This window comes from Globicephala melas, chromosome 6 (assembly GCF_963455315.2).
Source record: "Globicephala melas chromosome 6, mGloMel1.2, whole genome shotgun sequence".
Taxonomy (NCBI): Eukaryota; Metazoa; Chordata; class Mammalia; order Artiodactyla; family Delphinidae; genus Globicephala; species Globicephala melas.
Window position 1 is genome coordinate 75,174,496 of NC_083319.1, and position 12,424 is coordinate 75,186,919.

General features: G+C 39.2%; 1 protein-coding gene across 2 annotated transcripts in view; it reads left to right on the top strand.

Moving 5' to 3' along the window:
• The first annotated feature begins 10,604 nt into the window (after positions 1-10,604).
• TEK (TEK receptor tyrosine kinase) overlaps positions 10,605-12,424 on the top strand; it is a 104,533-nt gene continuing 102,713 nt past the window's right edge. The window contains exon 1 of one of the 2 annotated variants that reach the window (XM_060301015.2): positions 10,605-11,008. In XM_060301015.2, the coding sequence (XP_060156998.1) occupies positions 10,957-11,008 (52 nt within the window). In that variant the 5' untranslated portion in view covers positions 10,605-10,956. The remainder of the gene's footprint in view (positions 11,009-12,424) is intronic. The other variant, XM_030830342.3, reaches the window with a different exon arrangement.

Genomic DNA, 12,424 nt, shown 5'->3' on the forward strand with positions numbered 1-12,424 from the left:
CGTGACCCCTGCATCAGCAGGCGGACTCTCAACCACTGCGCCACCAGGGAAGCCCTGTGTCATATTTTAGATTCCACATATAAGTGATATCATATGGTATTCGTCTTTATCTTTCTGACTTACTTCACTTAGTATGATAATTTCTAGGTTCATCAATGTTGCTGCAAATGGCGTTATTTCATTTTCATGGCTGAGTAATATTCCATTGCACCACATCAATTTTAGAATGTTTTCATCACCTCATAAACAAGCCTGAGTCCTTAGCAGTCACCTGCCCGACCATTCCTCTCATCCTCCACTGCCCCCACTACCCCAGACCTAGACAACCACTAATCTACTTTATTTTTCTATGGATCTGCCTAGTCTGGACATTCCATATAAATGGATTCATACAATATGTGGTATTTTGTGACTCGATGTTTTTATTCAGCATAATGTTTTCAAGGTCTATGCATGTTCTAGCATGTATCAGTACTTCACTTTTTTTTTGCCAAAAAATTCCATTTTATGGATATATCATATTTTATTCATTTGTCAGTTCATGGTTTGGGGTTGTTTCTGCTTTTCGGCTATTATAGATAATGCTGTTATGAATAATCATGTACAAGTTTTTATATGGACATGTTTTTATTTCTCTTGGGTATATACCTAGGAGTAGAATTGCTGGGTCACATGGTAACTCTGCAGTTAACCCTTTAAAGAACTGTCTGCCTGTTTTCCAAAGTGGCTGCACCATTTACATAATCACCAGCAATGTACAAGTGTTCCAATTCTCCACATCCTAGACAATACTTGGTATTATCTGACTTTTCCATTATAGCCACTCTAGTGTGTGTGAAGTGGTATCTCATTTTGTCTAACTGGCTTTTAAATATACATTCAACTAGTCCTAATGCCACCTTATCCTCACTTCCAGAGGTATAGGTAGTCACTAACTTACCATCTTTTAGAGGTTCTGCAGTGTATATTGCTTTCCCCTCCACCAATCACTAAGCAGTAGCATGTCTGTGCTTGTTATATCAGGTAACTCTGGCTCAACAGTTTTCCAGCTTCTGAAATTTTGTGGTTTCTGCCTTCTCTCCCATTTTCTTTGGCTGGTTGGCTTTATATCCTTGAAGAATTCATTTACTCTATTTTAATGATTTTGAGAGGGAGGAGTAGTTCTGCATATGATTAGTTCACCATCTCTAAACTGGAAATTCGTTTTCAATTCTATTTGCCTATTGAAGTTTTTTGTTTGACGTTTTGAGGAGAATGAGGTTTAACAAACATTTCTTGTTTCTAAAAGAGGCAATCGAGGCATAAGCCACATTTGAGTAAGACATTACGTTTGGGAATAAATGAAAACAGAAGTATACTTGAATTATTTATGATGGTTCTTTTCTCTTATGATCATTTAAAAATTATATGCACAATTACTTATATTGTTTCATCTTTTAAATGAATCACTGAGATACATATTTCAAGTTTCATATACATGATGGCTATTAACTTCCTTTTTAAATCTTTAAGAATATTAATAGTAATATTTATTTTGTACATACTCTATCCCAGGCACTGTGCTAAGCATTGTATATACATTATCTCATACAGTCTTTATAACAACCTCATAAGGGGAGTACTTTCAAACTGCTGTTACAGATAAGGAAGCAGAGGCTTAAATATCTAGTGTAACATACTAGGAAATGGTGGGCTTAGTCCTTTATGCTTGTTTTTCTTATCTTGAGCCTTGTTCTCAACAATATGCTGTGCTGTACTGGGGAGAACCTTGCGTATTCAACTTATAGACAGTCTAGGTTGGTTAAATCTGCCATAGCATGAATTGTGCGTGGGTCTGTAGGTATTATTAATATGTATCTACATTTTAAATTAAACATATATACATGATTAAATAAGTTTTTGGTTAAACAGGATTTTTTCCTGCTTTGGATTTTCTGTCCTTTAAGCCAGGTTAAAGTATAGACAATTATCATCAATTAATATTATTAATTTAATGTGATGCGGGAATGCCAGTTTCAGAAGTCATTTCAAATATGGGCTTTCCGGTGTCAAGAAATTTATAGCACAGACTCTTATGTCCCTGACTTAAAGCGTATTTTGCCAAATGCAGGGAAAAAAAGACCCCCTTACTTAAAAAAAAAAAAAGTTTATATTTTGAGTTGTTTTGTTAAATTCTTCATTACAATTTTTGTTTGTTTGTTTCTGTATCTGACAAGAAGGACTATGATTGCTATCTCAGTGGGTGGGTGAGACTGAAGAGATGATACACAATCTAAGGTTAATTTTGTTCTCTTTCTCCATCTCTTTCCCATTTCACTGAAGTGATTAAGAGAAAGAGCTTTCAGGACAAAGGGAAAACTTATTATAAAGGCCCCAAGGCGGGGAATGGCTTATGGGGCTATGAGTTTAGAATATTCCAGGAACAGTGAGGAGGCCATTGTGCCCAAGTGCAGAGGGCAAGCGGAGGGCGGCTCCTATAAAATTGGAGAGGTTGGCAGGATGGCTCCTGCAGGGTATGGCAGGCCACGCCAAGAGTCCACAATACAGAGCCGATGAGTAGTCATGAGTCACAAAGGGCAGGGGCCTTCCATGGGGCAATGCCAGGCAGAAGAGAGTGCCTCATGACCCCACTACTTCATCCCCAAGGAAGCAAAGGGAGAGATTTGGGCCTGAGTGTCTAGCAGTTTTCCAGGCAGTTTTAGAAGTCAAAGAATTACGATTTAGTTATTTTACAGTGAGATGCCTGTATTCCTGACTGGCCTGGTGTGGGTAACTTCAGTTTCATCTGTGGACACATATATGTGGACATTTTAAATCTTATATGCAAAAAACAGGCTTTTCAGAGACCTTTTCCTGGACATTTAACCCATCAGTGCTAATGGCACTGAATTGAACAAACTTCTGCTTATGTAGGAACTGGTTAAACTACCTTTATTTGGTTTTCAAATAAAGGTATCAAAATAAATTTCTCCAAACTGGAATGTCTCCTGAATAGAGTTTAAAGGCTCTGTATTTCATGTTTCAACTCTATAAACCTTTGTAAAAATAGCTGCTGGAGATACATAGGACATGATTCCTGTTCTCAGGGAGCCCAAAGTCTAGTATAAGAGAAAGATGGGCAGACAGTTTTCTACAATGAAGCATGGTAGATTTATTTCCCAGTAGAGGCCAATTCAGCTTTTTCTACAGTTGTCACACGTGGTTGTTGATGTTTTTAAACCTGTAAAAAGTGTGGGTTATATCTGATGATGATGATGATACCTATCATCATTTTCAGGCATTATGCTAGATGCTTTACACAAATTAAATGTTATTTCCAAAGAGAGGCCCCTCCCCTACCTTCCCCCATTTAGCACCTGAGGAAACTAAACTTCAGAGACCTGAGTTAGCCCAAGGTGAAACAGCTAGTGTGTGGGGTCTGTGTTGAGTCCTAGGTTGGCGATTCTAAAGCCCCATACTTCCTGCTTTTCTACCAACTCCTTAAAAACTGGTTTCTATGATGTGTATATGGATTGAATCAGAGACAATTTGGTAAGTACTTTACCACCAACTCTCTAAGGACATTTGCACTGGTTTTGTTTTGAATGGTCAAACTGTTCTCTGAAACATGGACCCTTCTGTATTCATTTAGCAAAACTTCATTAAGTATCTGTGAGTGAAGCACTGTGCTAAATACTGGAGATACAAAGATGACTACGACATGGTCCTTGCCTCTGAAGAACTCTTAGCCTAGAAGGGAAACAAGGAATTGTAAGGCATATCGACAGTACTTTGCTAGAGTCATTGCAAAACCTCTCTTCCTGCCTCTCAGAGGCCTATCACACTCCTCTGCTCATCTCCTTTCTGCATCTACTCCTTATGGTCCAGGCTGCTCCGCATGCCATCTGGGTGAGCTCATTAATCCCCATGGCAATGCTCAGATTCCTCTCATGAGTTTCATACCAATGCACCCACTGCAAACAAAGCATCTATCTGGACTTGGCTATCCCATACCCAATCCAAGCCCACGTATCTATAATAGAATTCTATATTGAATATTTTGTATTTCCCCACAAAAGAGCTTCATGTCCTCTGGCCCTTTCACAGTGAGTACTACCAGGTTCATATTGTTATGCAAAACAGCAACCTTGGACTTATCCTAGTCTCCTTCCTCTCAGTCAACCCCAAACAGTCATTAAAATTAATATTTCTATCACTTTAACACTGGTCATTCTTTCTACTTCTGATGCAATTATAGCCTTAATTCAGACTTAACGATCTTTAAATACCACACTGCAATAGTCATCTATCATGAGTTTTCCTGGCTTTAATCTCTGCAAATGTAACATGTCTATTGCTCTCAGAGTGACCATCCTAAAATGAAAATTTAGTCATAGCACTCCTTGATTTAAAGCCTTCTATTTCCCTTTGTCATAGACCTTAGTAGGGTATATCAAACCTGGACCCAGTTTGTTTAATGCACCTTGTCTCAGGCTAAGCCCTTTCTCAGCCTTATTTCAGCCTTGCTCAACATTACATTTCCCCTAACATGGTATAGTATTTTATACCTTCATGTTTTGGCTCAGACTACTGGTCCATTTGTCAGAAATGCCTGTCCTGCCCTCCTCCATGCCATTGTCGTGGTTCACCTGGTAAACACCTTAGCTTTCAGTACCTAGCTCAAGATTTCCTTCTTCTGTATGGCCCTTTTAGGCTATGAATAATTAAGTAACTGTGAAGAACAGAGAATAAGTCTACTGTGATAAATTTCAAAAATCACCACAATATCAAAGTAGACTTCAGAACAATATTATCAGAGATAGAGATAGATATTAATTAAATAAAGATAAGTGAGTCAATTTACAAAGACACATACAATCCTAAATATGAATGAACCTAACAAGTAACCTTTAAAATACGTGGAGAAAAATTGATGGAATTTAAAGCATAAGTACAAATCCATAATTATAGTTGGAACCTTTAACATTCTGCTTTCAGAAACTGACATAAGAGGTAGAAAAGAAATCAGTAGGGATAGAGAGGACCTAAACAACTCTATGAACCAACTGGACCTAACTGTAATTTTTGGAATAATCCAACCACCAAGAGTAGAATACATATTCTTTTCAAATGCACGTGGAACACTCACCAAATATACCATATTCTGGGCCATAAAACAAACCTAAACAAATGTAAAAGACCTGAGCCCCTGCCTAAGGGGCTTATAGTCTATCTGGAAAGATGCCGTATGTGCCAAGGAAATATCAGGAGAAGAAAAAAAAGAAAGAAAAGCCATGAGAATTGGTGCGTCATGTCCTCAAGGATCCCAAAGCAAAGACTACTACAACTTTTACTGCCAGTACCACCCTTTGGTATTTAACCACACAGTGTCTGATTTTGTTATTTAACTTTTCCTGTTTTGAGGCATTGTCACCATGGCTGGGATTGTATAATTGTGAGCTTCCAGAGCAGAGACCACATCTTCTCTATGTGTCTCTTCCTACAACAATTAGTACAGTGCTTGCCACTTCAATGCTCAAAAAAAAATGGTTTAGAGTAAATGGGGTTCAGAGAGGGTCAGGTATTTTCCATGGCCATCAACTCCGCTCCAGACCAGAGTGGGTGTTGCCACTTTAACTGTGGTGTTCTGGCTGAAGACCAGGACTTAATTGTTGATGACCCTTCCTTTTCTTCTAGCCACCGTTAGGTGCAGTGGTTTCACGAAAAAAGTTCACGAAAGTCCTTAAGAAGACAGATGTGATGACTCTGGAGCTTCAGTGCCCACAGCCCTGCAAAAGGCAGAGCGCCAGTGCTGCACTGCCAGAAGTCAACACCCCACCCTGTTTGCTCACCTCCTGGAGGCTGTGGTTCACCTGCATTCTGTTTCGTATTTGCCAATGGGTGTTTTAAGGTACATCCTACTGCCCTGGGTCCACTGTCTCAAGGATTTCCCCCTAATCATCTTCATTTGTACATATATATTCATTTCTATAATGCTGAAATTATAGAAATTATAAAGAAAATAAAAATGATTAGTTTTTCAATAACCCAGAAATAGTAACTTTTAACATTTTGTTGTATATTTTATACATATATAAGTATATAATATATAAATATATATATAGAGAGAGAGAATGTATGCATGTGTATAAATTTCATGCTGTCCAAACTGTTGTTTTTCCCAATCAATAATACAGCATAAACATCCTTACATCTTTCCATGTCAGTATGCTTCCGTCACAACATTTTGACATTTGTATGGGATTTCTCCGTGTACCATGATTTATATTAATAATCCATTTTTGTTGGCTATTTAGATTGTTTCCAGGTTTTGATTATTATCAACAATACTTCTGTAATGCCCTCATACATAAATGTTGGGCACATCTTTTATCTGGGCTTGGGTTATATCATAAAAGTGGATTTTCTGGGCCAAAGGATATGCATCTAAGACTTGCTACATATTTGTGATCGTGGCCTCTAGACATGTGGTACCAGCTTATAGGAACATTGTATAAGTTATTTTCCACACCTCTTCACATTTTAAATTTATCCATTGCTATTTTGATTAATCCATCTCAAAGACATTCAATGTTTTCTGTAGATTATTTTTTCACATATTAAGTACAAAGGGCAGAGACTAGAAAATGAAATATCAGCCAAGTGCCCTGTTTCTCTGAATATTTTGTTTGCTTGTATATTGGTTTGTTTTTCTTTCTTGTGCTGCTATAAGTGTGTCTGGAAAAATCAAATTAAAGTAAGCTGAGTAAGCTTGACTAACAAGGAAGCCCCTTTCACTTCCCTGGAGCATGGCAGTGGGGTGCCCCCAGATCCTGATGTTATTACCACTATTTCGGAAGCACAATGATAAATGTCTGCATTTATCAGTGTCATCAAACTTTTCCATTATCTGTCAAAGTTTCATTGCAAATACTTTCCTAAGGTCTGGGCATACCCTGTTGGTGTTTGTGATGTTTGCCACATTTCTCTTTATCTACTTTTTTGCACATTGTGGTCTAAAGATGAACTATGAAAAAAAAGAGCCAACTTTGCAAAAATTGGAGGCCAAGAGACCAGGATTCTGATACTACCCACAACTAAGCAAGTTACTTAGCCTGTGTGGGACCTGGTTTCCTCATTGCAAATAGCTCTATATAACAATCCAGGGGTAGTGTGGTGGTTGTAGATGGGGAAGAAACCCATAGAAAGCCTTTATTAAATATGTACTTGTGCCAGATACTATGTATATATTATCTCATGAATTAGGCATTATTGTCTTCCATTTTAAAGATGGGGAATCTGAGGTTCAGAGATGTGAATTAAATTGCCCTGGTCATACAGAGAGTAAATTACAGCTATAACATGTAATCTAGGTTTGCCTGTCTCCAAAGCGTTCTCAAGGTATGAGTATATAAGTAACAATGGGAGTCTGTTCATTCATTTCTTTTTTTTTTTTTCTTTGCGGTACGTGGGCCTCTCACTGTTGTGGCCTCTGCCGTTGCGGAGCACAGGCTCCGGACGCGCAGACTCAGCAGCCATGGCTCACGGGCCCAGCTGCTCCGCGGCATGTGGAATCTTCCCGGACCAGGGCACGAATCCATGTCCCCTGCATTGGCAGGCAGACTGTCAACCACTGCGCCACCAGGGAAGCCCTGTTCACTCATTTCTTAATTCATTAAGTATCTATTCAAGACATACTATGACCTTCCAGGCACTGTGGTCAGATCTGGGAATTCAGTGGTGAATAAATTAGATATGTTTCCTGCCTCATGAAGATATCAGTCAGCTGGGGGAAAAGAGACATTAAAAAGATGAAGACACAAATATATGATTACCAATTGTGATTAGTACTGTGAAAAAAAAGGACAGAGTGTTGGGATGGAATAACAGGGAAGACCTGATTTGGATTGAATAGGTCAGGGAAGACCTTTCTGAAATTGAGACCCAGAAGATAACTAGGTGTTAATCAGGCAAGAATGGGAAGAGCCTTTCAATATTTCTGGGTGGATGGAGCTGCTGAGGATAGAGAGCTGATCCAGCTGGTCCCCAACAAGGCTCTTCAGGGGATGAAGATGCCCTGATGATGACCACAACCAGCTTTGTAGAGAAGGGTTGTGGCCATGTCCAAGTGTGTGGTATTTCCTTAATACATTATGTATTGGGGAAAGTCCTGTCCAGACATGGAAATGGCCTCTCCCTTCCCTTGGAAATCCTGGCATGCCATCCAGTTGTGCAACTTCCCAACCTGTTGCCAATCAGCTCTGCTGACCTATTGGCCTTGCACTTGGTAGTGAAGCTCATATTGTTATTCCTCAATAGGTTCTCCATGTTCTAAGATCCATAGGGCAGAAAGCTGGAGCAGAGCATGTCTGGACACTTTTGTCCACAAGTTATCTTCACTTTACACCTGGAATTTACATGCCAAAGATTCAGACCTCCCACATGAAAGTTGCTTAGCCTTTTGACTAGCTGTATAATCATAGGCTCAGGAAATCCAGCAGTACTTGTTATATGGCGTCAATATTCTGGATAACAGTGAAAAGGATTACATGGAATAATATTTCTGGATCCTGGAAGATGAAGTTAAGCTACATGGATCTTTGGGATAATGAAGAAATAAATTAAACTGGCAATATTTCTGGATTACAGAGAGAAGAGTGAAATTGAGTCACTCAACCTGGATAATGGAGGGAGGAAGGACCTGACTCACAGTTCTGGGTAAGAGGAGATCATTCTGGATGATGCGGAAGGATGAAGCTGGACTGCTTTTGTGGATAACAGAGGCAGGCAGTGCAGGAAAGGACGCAAGGTAGCAACACATTCAGCCCACAAGAACCAGCAAAAAGGAGGGAGCGAGAGCAATGATGGCTTCCTTGTTTGCCCATCAAGCACAAACAGGGGAAGCTGTGCCTGGGAAGGCAGGTTCCCTGGGGTTGGTTTGTTTCCAAGGTCTTCCTTCCACAGCTGCTCCACATGGCCTGGGGCCGGTGGACCTCACAAAGTCCCAGATACAATGTGCTTAAGTAGATCACTTTGGTGACCCCCTCAGGCTTTCACAGTGACGGATATACAAAGCTAGCATCTTCTTTGAACTGCCCAGATGAAAGGTCCTAGGAATCAACCTGGAGATGCTGAGAGTTGGACAGTTTAGTCATTTAGGCTATGAGGTGTTACAATCGGAAGGGAAATTAGTCATATCCAGTCTAAATCCTTCACTTTACAGTTGAGGAAAACGTGGCCTAGAGATGGGAAGTGAATGGTCCAAAGCCTCACAGGCAGATCATGGCAGAACTAAACTAGAACCCAGAATCCCTGACTCCTAGTCTGGTTCTTTACGGCCAAACTTGAAGCCATCTCATAGGAATAGAGAATGGCATTCTGGAGGAAGCTTTTAGGACTGAAATCAGAGACAGAATGGAAAGACGAAAGGAAGTGAATACGTTAACACAATTAATGAAAGCCTTCTATGAATTAGACACAGTGCCAGATGTTTTACAGATTTTTAAACCTCATTTAATCCTCTCAAAAATCCCCTTGATGGAGAGATTTTTGTCATTTTATAGTTGTTGAAACTGAGACTCACAGTTTCAGTAACTTTTCTCAGACCACACATAGCTGAGCCAGTATTTGAACCCAGGTGTGCATGAAAACGCAGCCTGAGCTTTTTTACCTCAGTTGCCTGGAAACATCAGTTGGTTCTTGAGATCATCACTGATGTGATAAAACATGGGACAGAAATCAGGCAAGACTAGGAGCATCTGCGTTTTCCTGTGGTGAGTAGGGAAAAGGATCAGACAACTCTTTCCTCCGGCATGAAGGCGAGGTGATGACTGAAGAATCGGCTCTCTGTGCTAAAGTCAGAATTCGTATTTTGGTGAAATTGTCATCTGGATAAATTTAGGGTCTCCGATTTCATTGCAGGTATGGTTACCCCAGTGGTTATTTTCCTTTTGGCCTGTGTACTCTCTCTGCTCTTATGAATAATATTTTTATCCCAATCTAATCACTTATAGTATTTGGTTTTTACACAGGTTATTTTTAAAATTTTGGATACAATTTTCTTCTGAAAGTAAGTTGGCCAGTAACCACGAAATCCCTCTTAGTATTACTAAAACCCTTCTCTGCCAATTCTTTAAGAAATTAGATCATCTTCAGATGAATTGTTAATAAAAAATTAACGCGATGGCCAGTAGCATGGATATCTTTGGGCTCTTGGCCAAAAGATAAGCCATCTGTGTGTAAGAAAACAGGCTAACAATTTTGGACTCTGGTCTCTGTGGCCACAGTGAGCATTGACCTCACTGTTAATTACCCAAATTAATTGTTTTTAGGGGTTGTGTTCTCTCATCACGAAAACTTCTCTTCCCAATTCAAACCATGTGGGTTAAAACAAGAAAACAAAAGCCAAAACTGCTCCCCACACCCAAAAACCCCTTCTGTCAGGGCTCCCAAGTAGACCCGGGAGAGCCGTTAGAGGGCTGAGAAGGGCCAGTCATCAGCGCATACCATACATAGGTGGAGGGCTTGTTATTCTCAGTTTCCCGCCTAGGAGAGGATACCCCTATTGTTTCTGAAAGTGCTGACCAGGACCCACACTTCCAACTAAAATTCCTCTATCCCTCCAACAGCAGCAAAAGCAGCAGCAGAAGCAACTGCAATAGATAAGTGTTTTGATGAATTGCAAGATGGATAGGGCTTACAGTGCCCCCAGCCTTGCTGATACCAAATGCCTTTAAGATACAGCTTTTCCCATCCTAATCTACAAAGGAAACAGGAAAAAGGAACTTAAAACTCCCTGTGCTCAGACAGAAATGAGACTGTTACAGCCCGCTTCTGTGCTGTTCCTTCTTGCCTCTGACTTGTAAACAAGACCTAGTAGGACATGCGAATGGAAAGTCACAAACCTCTGGGTGTTTGAAAGGATCCTTGGGACCTCATGCACATCTGTGGAAACTGGATGGAGAGATTTGGGGAAGCATGGATTCTTTAGCCGGCTTAGTTCTCTATGGAGTCAGCTTGCTCCTTTCTGGTAAGGTTTGGCTTTATTATCTTTAAAAACTATATTTTTAACAGAGTTAGTGATTCTGGGCTCTCTCACCAATGCTTAGTGCTGGTTAACAAGGGGCAGCTGTGGCACAGGGATTGTTTCTCCATGAGTCTCCGTTTAATATATGTAAGGATTGACATGGAAAGTCCTTGTAGCATGAACTGATTTTTCTAGAGTTTCTCTTCTGGATTATTGCCCGCTGTGTTACCACAGACTCTGTGAGGACTGATTAGGTCACTTTATTTGAAGAGACGCGCTTACCATAGTGCATTATTTTACTGTTCCTCATTCTAGATTGTTTCCTTACTCTATAGAAAAAGAAGAAACCTGGCTTTACCTGCTTCAAAGAAAATCTTCAGTCATTAAAAAAAATATCAAATTCATGCTGAGAATGATTCGGACTCACTTAAGGCATTGTACAGATTGACATTTTTAAATGAGAACAAAAATGCTTTTCTATAAAGATTTCGTATTTGTATCCTATTTCAATCAAAGCAGTCAAACACTAGGCTTTTTGGTTTTTATCTTATAGTTGGGGTCAGGGAGATTAGGGCTATATAATTTTTGTTTTATTTAAAAAATATTTGGCACATAGTCATTTGTAAAGTCTTTATTGGCCCAATGAAATGAAAGTTTAAGCAATTACCCAGATCACTGGGCACAGGAGAGTAACGAAACCTATTGTGGGTTTAAGGAATGGTTGGCCTGAATGTTTTTAGATTTAGGTTGTCTGTTGTTCAGATTCTCTAGATGGCGGCGTGGCTTATAGTTCACTCACCCTATGAGATACCTATGAAAGTGGTATCAAATCACAAAATACAAATAACAACTATAATGGCCATCAATCTCTCCCCTTCAGTTTGAAAGCATTTGAATTATTGTAATGAAAATAGAATTGATATAGGAAATGAATTTGGGAAAATTTACTGAACTTAATGGTGTGGGCTATATTATATTAGTAGAATTTGATCCAAGTATCCATAAGTATCTGCTAATTTTATATTTTTCATATGTTTGCAATATTATATTATTAAATATTCAAAAAATTAAGCAAATGAGATAACAGAATTGCATGTTTGTTTATAGCTCTTCAGTTTGTTTTCAGTGATCAATTATATTGAGGATTTAATAATATTTTAAGACTAAGAATGTGTAAACTGCTGAAAATGAAAGATTATCTGAGATAGTTTCAGTAGGTAGAAATTTTTTATATTCATGTAGAAATAATGTTGATTTCTCCAAAAATATGCATCTTGAAGCCAAATAGTTATCATAATTCCATTTTCGGTTTGCTTTTTTTCTGTGTGACATTTATCAGTAACATGAAATCTGGAACTGCTTCTACATCAGGGATTATAGTCATGCAAAGCCCAGGGGTCCACAGCTGCTCTGAGATAC